The sequence below is a fragment of the Trichomonascus vanleenenianus genome, assembly GCF_965637985.1.
Source record: "Trichomonascus vanleenenianus strain CLIB 3782 genome assembly, contig: TRVA0_002S, whole genome shotgun sequence".
Classification (NCBI taxonomy): domain Eukaryota; kingdom Fungi; phylum Ascomycota; class Dipodascomycetes; order Dipodascales; family Trichomonascaceae; genus Blastobotrys; species Blastobotrys vanleenenianus.
The window spans coordinates 416,546-435,334 of record NW_027481885.1 but is presented as its reverse complement, the minus strand read 5'-3'; the positions used below and the strand labels follow the sequence as shown (position 1 = coordinate 435,334).

Genomic DNA, 18,789 nt, shown 5'->3' with positions numbered 1-18,789 from the left:
TTGAACATCCGTGTAGTATCACCCTTTTGAATGGTTCTTCCAAACCTGCGACGAATTTTTGCCTCTTTCAGGACGGAGAAAGAGGAGCGAGAGTATTCGCGTCAGGCAGTAGGTACCTGTTTGGCTCAATTATCGCCTAACTAACGCGTGTATAGTTTTTCAACCTCATTGGATTCCTGGGCACTTGCGTAGTGTTTAGCTTGATCGCGCAGAAACTGTCGGGCACCAAACAACTTCACTATGCTTAATCGGTTCACCAGAAGCTCAGCGATCCTTAAGCAGGCTGGATTTTACTCCATTAGGCCAGCGAGGTTGAAAAGGATTGAATCGAGGCGTAGTTATGCGGCGGAGAAACCAGCTACCATGCTGGATCCTACTGTCCACGCGAAAGATCTGGTGCTGCCCATACTCCAAGAGAGCGTGGATATTGACGACGATTTCTATTTGCCGATACGAGTGACTGACCCCCGTATTCTTCGCGCGGTTGTGGGGACAACCAAGTACTCTGTGACCGATCTGGCCACTCATTACTGCGAATTGCGCACTTTCTACGACACAATTACGGTAGAGCCTCGCCAAGACCGTGAGAGTATGACTCGGGGGACTGAAATCCACCTCTCGCTAGAAAAAAGCGTCAATATTGAAGAAATGGTCAAATTGGATCCCTCTGTGCTTCTTACAAGAGAGGACGAGTGGGCGCGCAAACTGTATACGGCCAAGACTCGTCTGGACCAGCTCAATGATCTGGGAAAGGTGCGAGAAGTCTATGTAATTGGTCTGGTCAACGACCGAGTGGTCTCTGGGTACATAGACCTGCTGGATGTCACCCAAGATGGCGAGATAAAAATCATCGACACCAAAAGCAGGGCATCGAAGACGCTACCTCTCGAATCCCAGCAGAGATCAGCGTTCCACCAAGTGCAATTGTACCGCTACTTGCTTAATGCGATGATTACTGAAGGAAGGGGCTATTTAAACACGTTTGAAGAGATTGCTCGCAGGCTACACTTGCAAATGGATGTCCCGCTGAGTCAGGAACTAGTTGAACTCATGTATCCTCCGCCTGAAGAGTCCTCCGGCCTTTTCTCCGAGGAGCTATCAGACTACACAGATGGATCTGGGGAGAAGGCTCTGCGGGACGTGGTCCGTGATCTGGCCGAGACGTTGCATCAACTACGGCGACCGGTTTCCGACCGCATGGAAGTGGAATACGTGGGTCGCCGTGGGCGCGGCAGGGAAAAGGAGATTTACACCATTGGGTCTATTGAGTTTGCATACGACGAAGAGAGCGTGCATCAGCTGGCGGACTACTCCTTGGCGTTCTGGGAGGGCAAGCGCAATCCGATGGGGGTTCCTGTGGACGAATATTATAAATGTATGCATTGTTCAATGGCTCCTCGATGCCGGTGGAAGGCATCAATCAGTCAGAGCCAATGAGTATATCCCACGAAATAGGGTGGAACACTGTATTAATTTTCACTATCAAAACCTCGATATTTGAGGCAGTTGAGCCACTCCAAGCATCAGAAACGGCTTATCTCAAACGTAGACTGGGGACTTCTGTCCGCTATCTTTTTTAGACATGGGTGTATTGTCTCGAGAATAATGAGTCGAACTTTTTAAGGACTATATTGTGCCAATGCGAATGAGAGAGCCGCTACGGCTCCGAGTTCGTATTTCCTCTACAGTATGACTACCATGGTATATCCGATAATTTACCCGCTATTGTGAAACTACCGTACATACTATATTCGTCCAAATAGCCACATCCTTCTGTATACGGCTACAGGGAGCCTGCAAAATATTTGTCAGGATAGCCGCATGGTGGACTACCGGTACCGCTCTGCACGTTTTGTCATCACCCGTATACAAAGTAATATCGTTCCATATTCAATATTAGAAACTACAAGAAGAGCTCTAACTTCAATAGCCATTAATTGTAACGGTTTCTATGAGAAAAGCCGAAAAGCGTAAATTAAATTAAGGCCACTTTTTGCGCCAATATCGTTAAATACGGGAAGGCGTAATCCAGATGTTCTCATGTTGAGGTTGAACCCGCACGGCTGCATGCGGTTAGTCATCTCCAGCGGGGGATGTCTCACCATAAACGGCGGATCACGCGTGTCGCTGCTCGTTAGGGCCATAGGACTGAGCAATATGACAAAACAATTGAATGACAAATGACCATTGATGCCGTCAATATCGCGTATTGTCGAGCGATTCTATAAACTGGAAATATTTATAAATAGAGGGTGTTGCTCCCTGGATTGTGTTTTATTATCTGTACCAACAATTAACAACTACTCAGGTCAAGAGTCAATCTAAAAGGATACCAGTCATCAAGATAATTACCGTTTAATCATTTAATGAATATGTCCAGCCATAAGAACTCCGTCGACATTGAAGTGAGCTCTGTCGCCTCCAGCAATATCACTAAGACTCCTCGTCCAAGCAAGCGAAGCCTACTAAAGAGCTGGGCTCAGAAGCAATTAGCATCGGCCTACTCCTCGCATCATGGCGAGTCATTGTCACTGAGTGATACTGCCACCTCCGCTGCCCACTACAAGGTCTAAATACCACGAACTAATCGAATTTATAAACTCTAACTAACGTAATGATGCGCTTTACGTAACCTAATTCTATCTGTTGCTACTTCTTCCATTTACCTCTTCAGTATACGATCACTACTTCTCCTTTTTAAAGCTGATAAGACTAAGAGGGAATTCTTCCATTGCAATAGGTGCTATTATAACTGCGGACCGGGGATAGCGACGGCATTTAAGAGCCATGTCCCATCTCCATTCTGCATGGAGAACTGTAGCAGCTTTTGGATTCCATAACGTTGAGTCAAACGTGGGTGAAGGATTAGCAGTTGTCGTAGTATTACGGTAGTTGAAGATATTCATTTTATGTATTTTAGGCTCAATACCTCACAAAAGGCTTGATCGCTATGTACACCAGATATTTTAGCGGCGTTATTTTGGCATTACGTATTCAAAATAGCCCCTATTATATTAAACGATAGACAAATAAAAAAAAGTTAGTACAATTAAACTGTTCACTCAAAATCTTCCTGGATCTCATCATACTTGGCATGGTTACCACGTCTCTTCTTCTCGGCCAGAATCCGAAGCTTCTTATTTCGCCGAGACATGCTGTTGTCATGGACAAGCATGAGGTGCCTCTTGAGCGAATCCTTTCGCGAGAATGACTTGAGGCAGGTTGCGTACTCACAGCCATATAGCCGGTGAGGTGCATGCTGGTGCTTCATGTGCCGGGAGTTCTCGCTTCGCTTGGAGAAGCCAATAATGCTCCAAGGACACGACCGGTCGCTGCATGGGAACGGCCGCGGAACATGGGCCTCATCAATGTGCGCAGCAAACTGGATCAACCGCGGGAACTTGTCACCGCAGTGGCTGCATCGGAACACGCCCTTTTTGGTGCCAATAACCCGAGGCCACAAGTCAGGCCGCTGGCTCAGCTGGTAAACGATAGAGCCTTCTCTAGCCCGCACAACGTATGGGTTCGTATCGGGGGAAGCTTGGAGAGGGAAGTCCATGAGCTGGTCCAAAGGCGAACCAGCCGGCCGAGGAGAAGCATCAGGCGAGGGCTGCTGATGAGGCAGCTCCTCTGCATCAGAGAATCGCGTCAAACTCGGCTGAACAGGGCTAGTGGCTCCAGCAAGCGCCGGGTTCATCACGGCCTCGGATGGATTCATGCACGTACTATACTGTGGGCCACCAGGAACTACAAATGAAGCAGCAGTCGTACCGTGCTGGAATGGAAAAGAACCATAGTAGGCTCCGAATGGCGGGGGGATGCTATAACAGTAAGCTGGAGGTGCGCCGTAGCCATAGGTGGAGTAAACAACCTCGGGAGAGACTGAAGCATGAATGCAATTTTCAACAACTCCGTGGTGGTTATGGTGATGGTAGAGGTGATGATGATGATGACTGGTGGTGGCCGCAGCCGACTTCTGCCAGTACTCCTCCTTCCAGTCTTCCTGCCGTTTCTGAGCAGCCTTGAGGTCGTCGACCCGGCGGTTTTCCTCCTCGAGTAGTCTCGCAAGCTCCTGATCCTCGGAATTGACAATCAAATCCATTCCCATAGCAGGAGCTGTGACGAGTCGGAAAGGCTCAGCCTGTTCCTTGTCAATAGTCACTGCCAGACGCTCGCCACAGGCCAAAATCTGGTCTAAAATGAACCGTTGGGCTTTCTCATGGCTGTAATCGGCGCACTCTGGGTTGATGCTGATAGTCGTCGTCGGCTGGGATGGTTCTTCCGGATCCTTATCAGCCTCAGTAGAGGGCAATGGAGGTAGCGCGTAGTCCAGGGGAGCATCTGGGAGATCTTCGTCCATGGGGATGGTCCCATCTTCAGCTACCACCACGTCGCTGCTCTTAGCCTCTTGAGGCTCAGCCTCCGGCGTTGAGTCAATATTGCGAGCTTCATCATCCGTGGAGGAGACCCTTGGGAACAGCACCGTTGGCTCGTCCTCCTTGTGCGGGATCGGGTTATGCTCAATCTGGATGAACTGGGGGTCAAACAAAGTCGGCCTCTGGGCCCGAGGAGGGAGCAATTGCTTTGGCGTCCGGAGCGGGTACACAATGCCAGAGTTCCTTATGCCCGTGAGAAAGCGAGGGCTCATGGGGGACTCGAAGAAGATGGCGCTTGGTGTGGTAAGAAACTGCCGGTAGTGGCCGCGGCCAAACACGGCGACTGAAGGGGTCGTAGCCGTGAGAGGAGACAGCTTTGCCCAGGACGAGTCCTTCTTTTTGGCCGAATTGGCCGACTTGAAGAACTCAATACTGAGGTCAGTAGCGGACGAAGAAGTCTTTTGCGACGGGGTCACAACGGTTGAGATGGGCGCACATCCTTCACCAACTGCCTTGAGCGGCTGGGGCCGCTTTCGACCACCGACGGGTGAGGTCTTTTTTGCGGACAGCACGCTGCTTATGCCCGGCATGTTGATGATTCAATTGAGGTCTTCCACGGACGCCGGGTGCGAACAACTTGCAGGGAAAGGATGAAAATGAGGCAAGGGCGTTATATAAATAATGGGCTCAGAGGATACCGCTCGTCACTTGAAGTCCTCAAAATCCCCTCAATACCTATTTACAACTCGGGTCGATCCTCTTCCAAGTTGCTTTTCGCCAACAGCAATCATAAAGTCGATGTATGCTGCATACTGTGAAGGGAGATGCATGAAAGAAGCAGGACAGAATCCAGAACTTATCACAGCCCGCTCCAGTTGAGCTGTTCGTAGCGGTTGCCGCCCACTGTGAACGCCAAGCCAGTCCCCAGGGCGAAAGTGATTATTATCACTCCACCGTTATACAGCTGCGAATGCTAAAGCCCGGGTGAGTAACGGACGTTAAAAGCGTCCAACCTTTCCAAATGTTCTTCAAGAAATCTCAATTATTCGGGGAATGGTAAATCCCATGTAGAATCCCGAGGTCTTCTCCAGTAGTCATTGCATGATATGTGGAGACAATCGCCCTTTGCAATGTGCTGGTAGAGATGATATCGCGACCAAAGACCAACAGATTTCCATACACACCCTGACAATGACTCGTATTCTTGGGCTTCTTTTTATTTTTTATTTTACTTTTTCGGATGCACTGCGTAGGTGCAGTCAAACCTGCTGGTGATTGCGTTGGACCAAGCCCATCAAAAAAACAACTGCTTAAGAGTCGACCTGTCGGATCTGCTGTATGCAACACCTCTCGTTTAGAATTCAGGTATACAGCGTCTCTCTTTTTTTTTTGCATTTCTGTTCGTTCTCTCCTCCTTCCCTTTTGGCCCCTGACCGAAAAAAAAAAAATATCGTGGTCCAGCCCACAAACCGAATTTCCCCTCCCCCCGATATATTGGCTTCCAGGGGCATTCATTTGTGCAGGGGCAAAACTTTAAACAGAAGCTAATTGGCGCATGTATGCAGCACCCATTGGCGTCATAAACTGCTATGGCGGATCCTCCACACCGCGGGGGTTACCTTCATACGACCGTCGGCAACCGGAAGATCAACTCTGGGCAAGGTTCGAACCGATGACATTGGCTAAAACGAAACGTGTGTAGCAGAGCTCTGCAGAACGGCTTCATCCTCGGCAGTGGGAAGGCACCTTCCCTACAACCAATGCGCAAATAAACAGCCGTGGGTGCAGCACCTGGCCTGAACTGCATTTTAATGCGTGCGTAGCTGTCGTGCATGCACGGCTTGCGAATCCTATGTATGAGTTCAATTTTGGGGATCATCCTACACAGGAGACGTTTCATCTGTCCTTCATTTCACTCAGATTTATATCGTATTCCGGCCTTTGCCATTCGCTTCATTTCACTCTTGACATATAATGACGAGCTCCTGTTGTCAGTAACCCCATGTTGAAATATTCGGATCCCCCAGTAGTAACCAGTAGTTGCGGTGGTAAATGGCGGTCAATGTAGAGAGACCGTAAAGCTATGGTTTATACCTCAAAACCATAGCTAACCAAGCATAACGCATACTCTCTTATTCCCATATGCCCCCCAGTGCCGATCGTCTTTATCAGTCTACCTTGAAGTTACTTACTCTCTTCCCCCCCCCCCCCCCTCTAACCCCCGCCACCCCTGAAAACCGGCGCGGTTTTTTTCTGTAATGCAAGGTCCTGCTCTTAGGCGGCTTTTGCAAATCCGGAGCGACAAATGATGCATACTTAGAAGATATCCAAGGTCATGGATTGCGATATGTCAGTATTTTCAACGAGCTTCTTGAATTCCTCAAAGCTGATCTTGCCGTCGCCGTCCTTATCCGCCTCCATAATGGTCTTGTCGACAATCTGCTGCAGCTGACCGTCTTTGAGGTTGTTGCCCACCATCATCTTAAGCACAATAAACAGCTCGCCGTTGCTCAGGTAACCGTCCCGGTCAATGTCGTATACCTTGAACGCAAACCGTAGCTTCTCGTCCTTGTGGCCCTTGGACGAAAACGCGCTCAGCCCAACAATGAATTCCTCAAAATCGACCGACCCGTCTCCGTCCAGATCAAACAGGCCAATGAGCCGAGCCGCTAGCGGATTGCTCGCCACCGCGGGGATGCTCAGGAACTCGTCGCGGTCAATCGTGCCCGACCCGTCCTTGTCCAGCTTCATAAACCGCTTCAGAAGCCGGTCAACTTCGTCATGATCAACTACCTACTGTTAGCTATGCCTACTTCGTTTTATTTTTCACTTACAGTTTGACTCCTGGACTATCGAATCAGCTATCTGCGACGTGTTTGCTCCCATTGCTTCGTGTGTTTGAATGTGTACTTGCGTTGTGTCGTCGGTGGTCAATTTATTGGGAAGTTCATTTCCCGCTCCGCCAACCCCTAGATAGCGAGTGTTTATTGGGGGGACCAGTCCCCCCAAACCCCCCTGAGGCTCCGCTTCGCGGAGATATTTAGGCCCCTCAGTGTAGCAGAGCTACGGCTGGTCCCCGAATAGCACTATTAGAAGGCTTAAATTAATGGGATGAGTCAATTGGATAAGGCAGCCCTTAGCTTACCCGCTTCGTCGGGGATAGCTGCAACCCGTCTGGTGTGCAATTGCGTCCAGACAGGCTAGTGTTCCATGTTTGGTTGGTAAATTAGCTTAATACTAGACGCATTTTTTGTAGCCAGTGTGGAAAATGGGGGGACCAGTCCCCCCAAACCCCCTTAGTTCCGCTTCGCGAAGGGATCCAATTTCAACAATTCTCCGCGCAGCGGAGCCCCAATCCCCTTATGAATACACACTGCCTTCAATTGCCTTGGGGGCCAGCCCCCAAACCCCCTTGGCTCCGCTTCGCGGAGGGATCCAATTCTCTTTATCCGCCTAGACAAGTATGTTGCAATATACCTGGTACTCAGCAGGGTATACCAGTGGTCAATTGTCTTTTGAACAGTTAGGGCAGCAACCCCTGATTCAGCTCTATTGTAGCAAACAGGTTAGAGCCAGGCAGGAAACCATCTAATCTGTACTACCCGGTATCTACTGTTTGTAACAAGATACAAAAACAACATCAGTGGTAAAGCGGACCGTCATAATAGAAACGAATTTACTTTCATATTCATTAGGAAGGAAATTCAGTGCCGTAATTCTCCAGCAAGTCTTTCATGTTCCAGGGCCATACTTAGTAGTTGACCAAGAGCCATGTTATTATCTCAATCACTCCAAAAGAATAATGGAATACGACTCTACAGCCTTTTCAGCCTTTTCAGGTATTACGTAGCATCGGGCAGCTAATAAAAAAAAGGTTCTCCGATATCCAAAGCAGAAGTACAGTTATCACACACCGTTATGCACGTCTTCCATTAAGCTACAGCAAGTTCAGATGTACAAAAGTAGGCGTTCTACCATAATACTCCTGAGCCTTCGTAACGGCACTGTTACTAAAATATTTCCTAATTGATCTCCGCGAAGCGGAGCCACGGGGAGTTTGAGGGGCTGGCCCCTCAAGTATACGCTCTATAGCTAGTGTGAATGGTGGGCGCCCAGTAGTAGTACATCTATAGAGACGGCTCAAGTGGATCGTCTGGCTCGTCTGGCTCGACACGCTCCAAAGCGAGGGCTTCTCTGCGGCCGCGGTCGATGTCGAGGAAGTTAAGTATGACAATTGGCAAGATCATCATGCCGAACAGGAAGTAGAACGTGTACCGAATGTTATGCGTCTTGTCGGTAATGAGACCCGTGATGGCCGGGCCGATGATGGAGGAGCCCTTGTCGGTGACTGCGAAGAGCGCAAAGAAGGTCGTCTCCTTGCCAGTGGGGATGAGCATGGAGAACACCGAGCGGCACAGGGTGTTGAGTCCGCCAAGGGCGAACCCGTACCATGCTGCCAGCAGGAACATCTCCCACGGGTGGCGCAGGCCAATGGACTGCACGAAGAAGCCCAGAATGCCGTAGAGAGGGATGATGCTGGCCACTACAATTACAAAGATGATGCCAAACACCGGAGACGGTGAGTCAAAGTACCGGTCGAGCCGCGGCTGGATGTAGCGCGGGATTGTGATGGCTCCAGTCATGCCTGAAAACACGACCAGGATGCCAATTATGGCCAGCGAGGGCGCTGACATGTCCAATTCGGTCCGGGCAAACAGTACAGCTGCGCTGTTAATGGTGGTAGCAGCATCGGACACTACGAACCACGCAGCAAGGAATATCGCCACGTCCTTCATCTCCCTGGCCTCGTGGAAGGTCGCAAATAGTGTGCGCCACCCAAACTTGACATAACTCCATACCATCCTCCCTTTTGAGGCGCCCGACTTGGGCTGGGAATGAGGTGGCAGAGGTGGGCCGGGTCGCGACTCCAGCAGGGCTGCAATGGGCACCTGGAAGACGAGCCACCACACGCCCACCATGAAAATAGCCGTCTTGATACTGTTCAGAGTCGATCCACCGGCCTTGATGACGACCATGGTCGCAATTTGGACCAAAAGAGCCGCAAGGTAGCCGATTGCTACGCCGGTGCCGCTAATCTTACCGCTGAGCCTCGCTCGTTCAGTCTCGTGGTCCTTTATCAGCAAAGAACTGTCTTCAGACTCATAATTGGCCTCCGGATCAACCATACCAAGCATATCTGGGTGGTTGTTGACCAAAACAGGCAAATAGGCGTTACCGCACACGGAGACTGCGCCAAATGCCGCATTGGACAGGACGGCCAATAGAGATGCAAAGTAGTACCGCTTGGCCGATACGAACCAGAACAGAGCGGTTGCTATCGATCCAATTATGGCGAACACTATGAGGAGCTTCTTGCGGAAGTGGCCCCGGTCTGCGGCGCCGCTCATGGAGATGACCACCAGCGTTTGCACCAGTACACTGAGCGAGAACGTATAAAGGGCGAGGCTCGAAGTGTCAATGTACGCTCCAAAGAAGTTCACTACGCATTTGGACGGCTCCTCTGGCCCTGGGAATCCTGGAGAGGGAGGACCAGGCACCTGGCGGTCTGAGAGACAGGGGATCGAGTGGTCGTCGACCTTGACTCCGTTCTCGCGCGCCATTTGTTCGAGGAGAATTGGCACATAGGTACCCACTGCGGAGACGATGAACGGCTCGCAGGCCCAGGCGTAGAAGTACCAGCCCCAGAGCTCTGACTGCTTCGTGGGCTCCATTCTTATCGCTTATTATACGACGCCGCATCATCGATCCCCCGCCCCCCTTTATCACATTAATCTTCATCATTTTAAATTTATTTTAGTTAATTTTGTTAAATAAGCAAACTTTGGCTAATTTACTTAGTTTTGTTAAATAAGCAAACGTTGGCTAATTCAGCAAGACCTATGCCGGCGCCCTATGCGAGGGTAATCTGAAGAAATGTGGTAAATTTTCTAAAGTAATTTGCAATATAAGCTGTATATTTAACCATTCGAAATGCTACATAGTTCATAATTCATCAGTTACCAGTTGGTAATACCTTTGAAATGGATACACCTATATTGGCTATATTGACACTGTGAAGACTTGCTTCGGAAGATGAGAACCAGCAAACGAGTATATCCAATTGAAAGCAACGCAGCTTATACTAGCAATATACGTTGAATCGCTCTTCGCGGCGTATACACTTCATAAGGGAACACCATCACTGATACCGCTATTGTGAAACTACGCTTGGCCAATACGCTTGACCCGTAGATACCATCAAATATCACTCGACCTTAACACAAGACTCTCATTAAGTCTGAACTACTGTAATAGCCAATATAAATAGTCTATATATTCGCTCCGCAGATACCCCGAGTACTACTGAATTTGCGTGTGGAGAGTGTGTGCTCAGCCGTGCGTCAAAAAACAACCTCGGACCGAAGGAGTGGAGGTGTGAGACGCAAGATAGGCTACGCCCGAGAGCAGCCGGAAAGATAGGTCACGTCCGAGAGGAGTCGGCCATTCACTTCGACAACCACATCTAGAGGGCAAAATGGAACTCGTAGAAGCAGTAAACCGGGCTCTGGCCGACCCAAAGTATCATGATGTTCTATCGATCCTCAAAGGAACCCGTAACGGTATATGGTATGGTGCAAAGCTGCGGTTCTGCCATGCACTCGTTATGAGCGTACTGTTTAGATCCGGACCGTAAGTATTCCACCTTTTGCGTGTGTGTTTGACTAACAGATAAAAAGCCTGAAATCCCGCTGGCAGGGTATTCTCAAGAACACTAAACAGCATGCTAAAGCATTGGGCACGTTTGTGTTCATCTACAAGACCATCATAGTGCTACTGAAGCACCTGCGGCAGAACAAGATGTCTGTCAAGACCCAGATCCAGACGAGATCAAACGGAATGGATCCGTTCATTGCGGGTCTTATTGGTGGGTACTGGGTATACGGCCGGAATTCCAAGAACGCGGCGCTCTCGACTATCAACCAGCAGATGGTGCTCTATGTATTCTCGCGAGTAGTGCTGGGCATGGGGAAGAAGATATTGGAGATGACTGGGCCCACGGCACAGCAGCGATCCAAGGTTACCCAGTATTCGTGGGTTGCGCTCTCCTCGCTGTCGTGGGCATTAGTCATGAATTTGTTCAGGACTGACACTGAACTCCTTCAATCCAGCATGCTGCATTCCATGAGATACCTTTACGTTGATTCGGAGTCCTGGAACTCTTTGTACGACTTTGTTTTCCGTTAAGCATTACCATTTGGTAATTTCCATGAGAAGCCTTTTATTCGGAGTCCTGGACCTCTTTGTACGACTTTTCTATTATTTGGTAATGCTGTATAGATACCACGAGAGACGCCAGCCAATAGAAACAGCATATCTAGCATACCTTATGTACAGTATTATCAATTGAACAGAACTTTAGCAATCGCAATATTATCCAATGTGCGTTATTAATACCACCAGCGTCTAGACAAAACTCCTAGAGCGATTAATTAATACGAGTCTACCTGGTACCAATGCACACATCATCGTCAGGGGACTCAATTTACTTTTCCTATTACTTCTCAGCAGTGCATACAATATCATGCACACATCATCATGTACTAGCTTCGGCGTACAGACCGAATCACCGTGCGTCATGATCACGAGAGGGAAAGCGTAAGCGACAATATCAGTCTAATTTCTCACTTACCGTTCATGCGTTGCCATATTGGGAACCACTTGGGGTTCATGCGCTGCCATATTGTGAATGTATACTTGGTTGGATAGCCCACATTCTGACATGCATATTGTATCATCGTCGGACGCACTTGCATATTGGCGGCTCCCAAAACCCATACCAGAATGTCTTCTTCGCTGCCTTATGGCTACTGTAAAGAGATCGGATGTCATTCTTAGAGATGGTTTATATACAACCACTGGCCAATCCACACAATGGAGCTCAAGAGGGTTTGAAGGAATTGCCAGGAGATGTAGTATGAGATATCGTCGGACTAGTCAAGGTAGCTCAGAGTTGGTATCGGAAAATGATCGGAAAGGCAGTGAAGAGTCACAAGGACCAATTGACATGGGTACACTCCGGGATGTTACTTTCTGCTGCATGTTAACGTATAATTTGACTGAAATAAATCCATAACCAGGGAGGTAACACAAAGTTTCTGGTCCAATACCCACAAATATCAACGAATCTAGAAGGAGTTAACGGCCATGAGAGCTTTCAGAGTTGCATAATATAGTAATTGTAAGCGAGCTCTAGAGTTCCAGAAATTAAGAACAATTGAAGAATTCGGGATAACGGAACTAGCTATGCTAAAAGGATAAGTAGGGCCCAATGACAAAGGAAATACTTAGAGTGATTCAATTGATAACTGGGAAATCATACGTGTTAAAGTTGGAGGCGGGTCAACCGGAGCCATAATTATACCAAATTTCAGTAATGTGGCAAGGCAAGGTCCAAATCTCCGTAACGCGACCTCTGCATTCTGAGTCATGTAATTGGCTCTCAAATGAAGTTCCAATACGTCTTGCCAGCCAGGAATACCTCCGATATGGTCGAGAACTCTTAGAAGAGGACTGTTCACGCGAAGAAACTCGCACCGCAACACCAAACAGAACCTCAAATTAGCTAGCGCTCTCACCTCCATAATGCTACAAAGGTAGTCTGCTGCTTCTTCGCTAACATCTATCAGCAATCTCTCTATCCCAATGCTCTGGCCAAGAGAGAGGGCGGAAAAAAGAGATTGTGCCTCGATCCTCGTATCGATTGGCGGCGCCGACTTCAGTCTCCACTCAACCCGGCGCAAATGGCGCTGAGCCGCCTGATCCGTCAGGCCTCTAACTATACGCATGTTGTGTTCCTTCGCCGCGTCTCGCTGTGCCTGAGGCCCTAGTTGTACGCGAAAAACTACACTAGGATCTATCTCGCTGGTATAGCGCAGTTGGGTTTGGTCGTATTCAATCAACAATGCATCCCACAATTGGGCATTATCTAGAGGAGCGTAACCTTCACCATTGAAATCGTTGTGGAAATCTACTCGTTCGTCAGCCATGCTGTTAGAACTGAGGCTTGATCGATAGTATAATTGTGAGTGGCAAGAATATACAAACAGCTTGCGATACAATTGCCTTTAATAGATCACCCCCCATTAGCTTGCTGCCATGCAGCAAAGCCTCAAATTAAGTTTCAGCTTTAGTAGCTTAAGCCGGTTCCAGTAATTTGAATCTTCCGTCTCCAAAGCTGTGGCGTACCATTATTTACTGATCGTATCTATCAGACTACTGATCTCCCTCAATATCAAGCGACAATAATAGTAGTGCGGTAAGGCAATGATCTACCGGTACATATTTACACTGTTTATTTTCAGGAGGTTTAGGACGAGAAGAGGGGGCAGAGAAATGACGTTCCAGTATGACCAATCAATCATGAAGCTAGAATAGGATGTTCCGAATAATGTACATCGTCGATCGGCGAATTGTCAAGATAATGGGGTGCCGATATTATGAATACGGTAGTTTAGTCGTGCAGTGGCTGTGAAAGTGATTGATCTCAATTGCACTAATGCAAGTAGCGTAAAACGGTGCCGCTTGTGTGGTAAGCGAGTGGGGGAAAACAAAACGAGCCCACTAATGCAAATGTTCAAGGCCGAATGGATATCCGCCAAATTTAAGTTATAAAATGAACATAAGGCGTACGTATGGCGCACAATACCTATTAATTGTTTAGTGGGAACTATGTGGTTGGCGGAGAGATACGGACGAGAAAGAAGTGAGCAGACCTTATAAGACTGAAGTGCTTGATTTCTAAATGATATAGCGGTAATATAAACATTCCATTCTCTTGCCATGGAGACATTCATGTATTATGCATGGTGGTTGGGAGCCTAGCATATGACAGTGGTCGAACTCATGGGATGCCGTATGAGCTCTACTTTCCAAATGAGAGAGGCATTGATTGATGAGCTAGTGATTAAAAATATACCGGTATTTATCTGATACTGTTAAATGCCTAAATATCTGTAATGTCTGAATTAGAGACCTTCCTCATACCTACAGTGGTATACCGGTAGTGCCTTTTTCGTTTGTAGTTCCTTCATCGCATCCCGCTCGATTATGGAGTACTAATGCACCTTTGCGGTCTCTCATTCTTTCAACTGGTCCAATTGGCAAGAATACTGCAGTATCAGATCTAATATCTGGTAAAACGTTCAATTCCAATAATTGCAAGACTAGGAATATAGATAACGACTTATATATGTGTTAAGCTACTTTATGTACAAAGAGTATTATGGATCCTTCTCTGCAAAAAAAAAAATTAAAAAAAAGAGAAGAATCGGTATTCGAGTGCTGTCAACGTTATTCCTTTAAAATCTTTTTATAACCTTCTTCTTCATTTTTTTTTCTCTTTTTTTCATAAATCATTAAAACAAAAAACCAATCCCAGGCAAACTTTTAGAGAGGACGTCCGTAATGCGGCGAACCTAGGCAGTCTCGGTCTTTTTAGGCACAAACGGGACGGCAGACGCCGCGTTGAACACAAGCTTGCTGTCCTTCTTATCCTCCTCGTCAGCCTCAACGGTCTGCTGCTGCTGCTGCTGCTGGAACTGCAAAACCTCCTCGTCGCTAGTCTCTTCCTTGCCAATAGGCATTCGGTCCTCGAATGGCAAGACCCAGGCCTGCCAGTTGTGTCGGGGACGAAGTCGGTCGCCAATAAGCTCGACGTTTGGAGCCCATCGACATGCCTCGGCGATGAGGTTTACGTCACCGTTGGTGAGCGCCTTCATTCGACCGAAATTGGATATTATGCTAAGTGGGACAAGGCCCTTGGAGTTCATCTGACGTCGCAGGTAAATGTCCTTGCACAGGTTCTCGACCGAGACGTAGTATTCAAGCTGGGCAATGACAAGCCCCAGCGCCGCCTCGTACTGGCCCGGAGCCGTCTGAACTGCGGCGGCTGCGGCGGCCTGCATCATGTGCGGACCATACATAAACTCCTGGGCTGGCCAGAACCCGCCCTTGAAGTGCGATGGTCGTCGCCCGCCATTGGCGAAGTTGTTCTGGTACCGGTTGTGGTGGAATCCGTTGTTGTTGTGCAGCGAGCTGTCGTGGTGGAAACGGTTATTGCTCGAGAACCGCTTGTTTCCGCCAAAAGTAGGAGTCGCATTGCCCGACACTGGGCTCTTCTTGACCGGTTTAGTAGTAGTAGAAGTAGTGGTGGAAGCAACCGCCGGGCCAGAGGCAGCCGCAGCAGTAGCAGTGGTGGCACTAGTTGGACCAGACTTGACTGGGCCAGTGCTAGTAGACGTAGAAGTAGAAGTAGCCGAGGTTGAGGCAACCGGAGCCGCAGGAGCCGCAGCAGCTGCGGATGGAGCAACTGGCTTAGCAGTAGCAGTAGCGGAGGAAGTCTTACCCCGAGCAGGAGCAGAGCCATTGGCAATGGCAGGCTTGCCGTTCTGGCTTCGATGCGGCTTTCGGGTCGAGGCGCCCGACTTTCCGGCGCTCGAAGGTGGGGCGCCTATTGGGCCCGAGTATGGCACCCACTTCTCTTTGCCCGACCGGGCCTTAACAGCGGCGGGGGTATTACTGCTGCCCGACTCGGACTTCTTCTCGTCTGGCTTGGGCCAGTTGGACGGGTCGAGCGGCTTGCCCGACTTATCGGCAGACCCGCGTCTCGAAGCTGGTGAGGCCTGGCTTGGGACTGTCGTCACAGCGGCGCTTCCCTTGGAAGTCCATGGGTTCACGGCAGGGACAGGAGCGGGGGTCAGCGACACGGGGGCTGGCTTGGGTGGTTGTGTCTTGTCGCCTTCCTTGGCCTCCTTGTCCTTGGTCTCCTTGGCCTCTTTGGGCTCTTTGGCGCCCTCCTTACCCTCCTTGGAAGGATTCTTTTCGCTTCCCGAAGCGGAAGGCAAAGCCGCGTTGGGTGCGGCAACTGGGACCGCCGCAGCAGCAGGCTCAATCTCCTTGGCCGCCGTTGATCCAGCAGCAGTAGCGTAGGAGATGGCGGGGGTGTTTGATGTGGACGAAGATGCAGAAGACATGTTCGAATCTATGCAAATGTTGATATGCTTTTTACCAGGTATAGTTATTCCTTCTTTTTTTATGAGGCGCTTCACTTAATGGTAGCTTCTTTGGGTCAGTCTAAAAAAGTCCAAAAAAGGTATACCACACACACACACAAACACTCCTAGAGTCGTCTCTTTCTCTCTCTAATCTGAGCACGAAAAGGGGCAGAGTATTTTCAAACGATTCGCCACGAATAAAAAATATTCTTTTACACGCCTAATAGCTCTTTCCTAGGCCGAGAATATGTTTTCTGTACCTTCTGTACCTGTCTGGTAACTCGATTACAAGCGTGTGTTGCAAAGGGCAAAGAGGAGGGAAAAAAAATTTATTTGCACAGGGCAGAAAAAAAAAATGAAAAACAGGAGTTTGGGGGTGTCCCTGGCTACAGGCGATGGTTCTCCCTCTTTTTTTTTTCCTCCCAACTGGGATGCTCAGAATTACTTACGGGTGGGTATTTTGGGGCATCTCATTTGGTGCGCGCACGCTACGCCGTATCCACCCCTCGGTGAGTTCTAACCATTTGCTATCATGTGCTTTTTATATAGTTTTTATGCCATTCTACTAATTGTTATTCTGTGTAATTCCTCAGATTTGCCGCTTTTTGCCCCCCTTTTTTTTGTACTTCTGCACTCCACAACTTTTGGCGGCAGAGATGGCACGGCTGTAACAGGTATGTGACAGGCTATTTTTTTCCGCGCGTCAACGGTCGTTAAATTAATTAACGTGACGGAGTGATGTTTTTCAGCGTGCGCCAGCGTTGGGAGTTCGGAACATGTCGGACCCGTTCCCCCCTAATTGCCGCTACCTGTTCCATACGCCCGTACCACAGTACTATTAGCCAATAAATAGTACCGTAAAAGTTTGATCTGGGGATAATCGTATACCTAGTAATATAATCATTATACTCGTGCTAGTAACCGCTAGTCCCTCTCTATTGGTTTTCATACTATAACCCCGAGATCCTCGTAGAGATTCTTCTATACTCGCCCTTACCGAGACCTCTGAAGACTATTCTAGAGACTCACCAGTGATATACCAGACGAAATAATAGACATCAGAAATGAAGCCAAGTATAAGAGCACTGGCGACGAGACGTAAGATCCGGCCGGTGAGCCCTATTCTGCCTCCACTGCCGCTTTACCGGCGCGTTCTTCGGGCCCACCGACACTGCCTGCCGGCTGATTTGCGCAAGCTAGGTGATGACTACGTCAAGACCGAGTTCCGCCTTCACAAGAACCTAGACAACCCGTTGCACATTGTGGGTTTCCTGTCTTCATGGCAGAACTATGCCGAGCAGCTGGAGAAAGATAACTGGCACCATGAGACACTAGATATGCAGAAAATTGCCTCCATGTCCGACGATCAGGTCGTTCAGCTCTACGAATTGATGCAGGCCGCTAAATCCGCCCCGTCTGAATACGAGCCCTCCGCCTAGCCTCTGCGAGGGCTGGCCCTCGAGTGTACATACTAATTCTTGCTCTATGTTTAGTAATTGCATCCTATCCTCTGTATATGGGGGGACCAGTCCCCCCAAACCCCCCTGTAGCTCCGCTACGCGGAGGAGCCGCATGGATCTCACGAGCCGCAGAGGGGGGGTTGGGGGGTGCAACCCCCCTACTAATGGGGTCTGGGGCAGCGCCCCAGTGTGGGTTGCCCCATGGAGTACATACACCCCTGGGGCCCCGCGAAGTGATAGGGGTCAATTGCAAGACCGGAACGACCGGAGCTCGAGGCATATAGCTGACGAATCACAAGAATCATTGCAAGCACTACCCCATAATATAACGGTGGGAAACAGATGCGGAGATTTTTGAGCATTGTTTAGGCTTTCCCCCCATGGAGGGTTTGAATATTACAAAGTTCTCAGCGTAGCGGAGCTACGGGAGCTCGAGGGTTGGCCCTCGAAAAGTATGTACCCTACTACTTTGTAGTACCTTCTTTTACAATTAGCTGCTATTAGTAGAAGGAGCAATAATAGATGGTTCCCCAAGGCTTTCCCGGGTTGGCGGATTAGTAACCTGTACAGTACTAAGCTGTCCCCCGCGGAAGGCAGTACCAGAAGAGAGCTGCTGGAGATGAGTCCTCCGCGCAAGGCTGAGAACCACCACACTTGAGGGGAACACACAGTGGCTAAATTGAAAGAGACCTCTCACATCATATATAGACAACTATCGCCTCCAAACACCCATCAAGATGTATTGTACAACTTCACGCTCCAAAAAATAGAGCGTATAGCGTATGGGACCCATAATGGGCAAAGAATCTCCCGGGGATGACGGCATTTGGCAGATCCCCCAGGGGGGTTGTGAAAAAAACGGTTGAATTGACGGGTGGAGGGCGGAGCGGGAATTTATCC

The 18,789-nt window shown here is 49.0% G+C and overlaps 9 protein-coding genes across 9 annotated transcripts; 3 read left to right on the top strand and 6 right to left on the bottom strand.

Moving 5' to 3' along the window:
* Positions 1-10: 10 nt before the first annotated feature.
* On the top strand, positions 11-1,437 carry TRVA0_002S04566 (uncharacterized protein; the record flags this gene model as incomplete). Its single annotated transcript, XM_076682335.1, has 2 exons — positions 11-108; positions 156-1,437. The coding sequence occupies exon 2, from the start codon at positions 241-243 to the stop codon at positions 1,435-1,437; it is 1,197 nt and encodes a 398-aa protein (XP_076543581.1). The 5' UTR covers positions 11-108; positions 156-240.
* Positions 1,438-3,058: 1,621 nt separating this feature from the next.
* Positions 3,059-4,966, bottom strand: RME1 (Rme1p; the record flags this gene model as incomplete). The annotated part of the gene is made up of 1 exon (XM_076682334.1): positions 3,059-4,966. One exon carries the CDS (start codon positions 4,964-4,966, stop codon positions 3,059-3,061), a length of 1,908 nt encoding a protein of 635 aa, XP_076543580.1.
* Positions 4,967-5,414: 448 nt separating this feature from the next.
* Positions 5,415-5,891, bottom strand: TRVA0_002S04522 (uncharacterized protein; the record flags this gene model as incomplete). The annotated part of the gene is made up of 1 exon (XM_076682333.1): positions 5,415-5,891. One exon carries the CDS (start codon positions 5,889-5,891, stop codon positions 5,415-5,417), a length of 477 nt encoding a protein of 158 aa, XP_076543579.1.
* Positions 5,892-6,692: 801 nt separating this feature from the next.
* CNB1 (calcineurin regulatory subunit B) lies at positions 6,693-7,262 on the bottom strand (the record flags this gene model as incomplete). The annotated part of the gene is made up of 2 exons (XM_076682332.1): positions 6,693-7,165; positions 7,211-7,262. 2 exons carry the CDS (start codon positions 7,260-7,262, stop codon positions 6,693-6,695), a joined length of 525 nt encoding a protein of 174 aa, XP_076543578.1.
* A 1,241-nt stretch (positions 7,263-8,503) lies between these two features.
* On the bottom strand, positions 8,504-10,108 carry ATG22 (Atg22p; the record flags this gene model as incomplete). The annotated part of the gene is made up of 1 exon (XM_076682331.1): positions 8,504-10,108. The coding sequence occupies one exon, from the start codon at positions 10,106-10,108 to the stop codon at positions 8,504-8,506; it is 1,605 nt and encodes a 534-aa protein (XP_076543577.1).
* An 803-nt stretch (positions 10,109-10,911) lies between these two features.
* Positions 10,912-11,621, top strand: TRVA0_002S04456 (Tim17/Tim22/Tim23/Pmp24 family protein; the record flags this gene model as incomplete). Its single annotated transcript, XM_076682330.1, has 2 exons — positions 10,912-11,066; positions 11,114-11,621. The coding sequence occupies 2 exons, from the start codon at positions 10,912-10,914 to the stop codon at positions 11,619-11,621; spliced, it is 663 nt and encodes a 220-aa protein (XP_076543576.1).
* Positions 11,622-12,721: 1,100 nt separating this feature from the next.
* Positions 12,722-13,423, bottom strand: TRVA0_002S04434 (uncharacterized protein; the record flags this gene model as incomplete). The annotated part of the gene is made up of 1 exon (XM_076682329.1): positions 12,722-13,423. The coding sequence occupies one exon, from the start codon at positions 13,421-13,423 to the stop codon at positions 12,722-12,724; it is 702 nt and encodes a 233-aa protein (XP_076543575.1).
* Positions 13,424-14,851: 1,428 nt separating this feature from the next.
* On the bottom strand, positions 14,852-16,408 carry TRVA0_002S04412 (uncharacterized protein; the record flags this gene model as incomplete). The annotated part of the gene is made up of 1 exon (XM_076682328.1): positions 14,852-16,408. One exon carries the CDS (start codon positions 16,406-16,408, stop codon positions 14,852-14,854), a length of 1,557 nt encoding a protein of 518 aa, XP_076543574.1.
* Positions 16,409-17,493: 1,085 nt separating this feature from the next.
* Positions 17,494-17,868, top strand: SDH7 (Sdh7p; the record flags this gene model as incomplete). The annotated part of the gene is made up of 1 exon (XM_076682327.1): positions 17,494-17,868. One exon carries the CDS (start codon positions 17,494-17,496, stop codon positions 17,866-17,868), a length of 375 nt encoding a protein of 124 aa, XP_076543573.1.
* Positions 17,869-18,789: the final 921 nt, after the last annotated feature.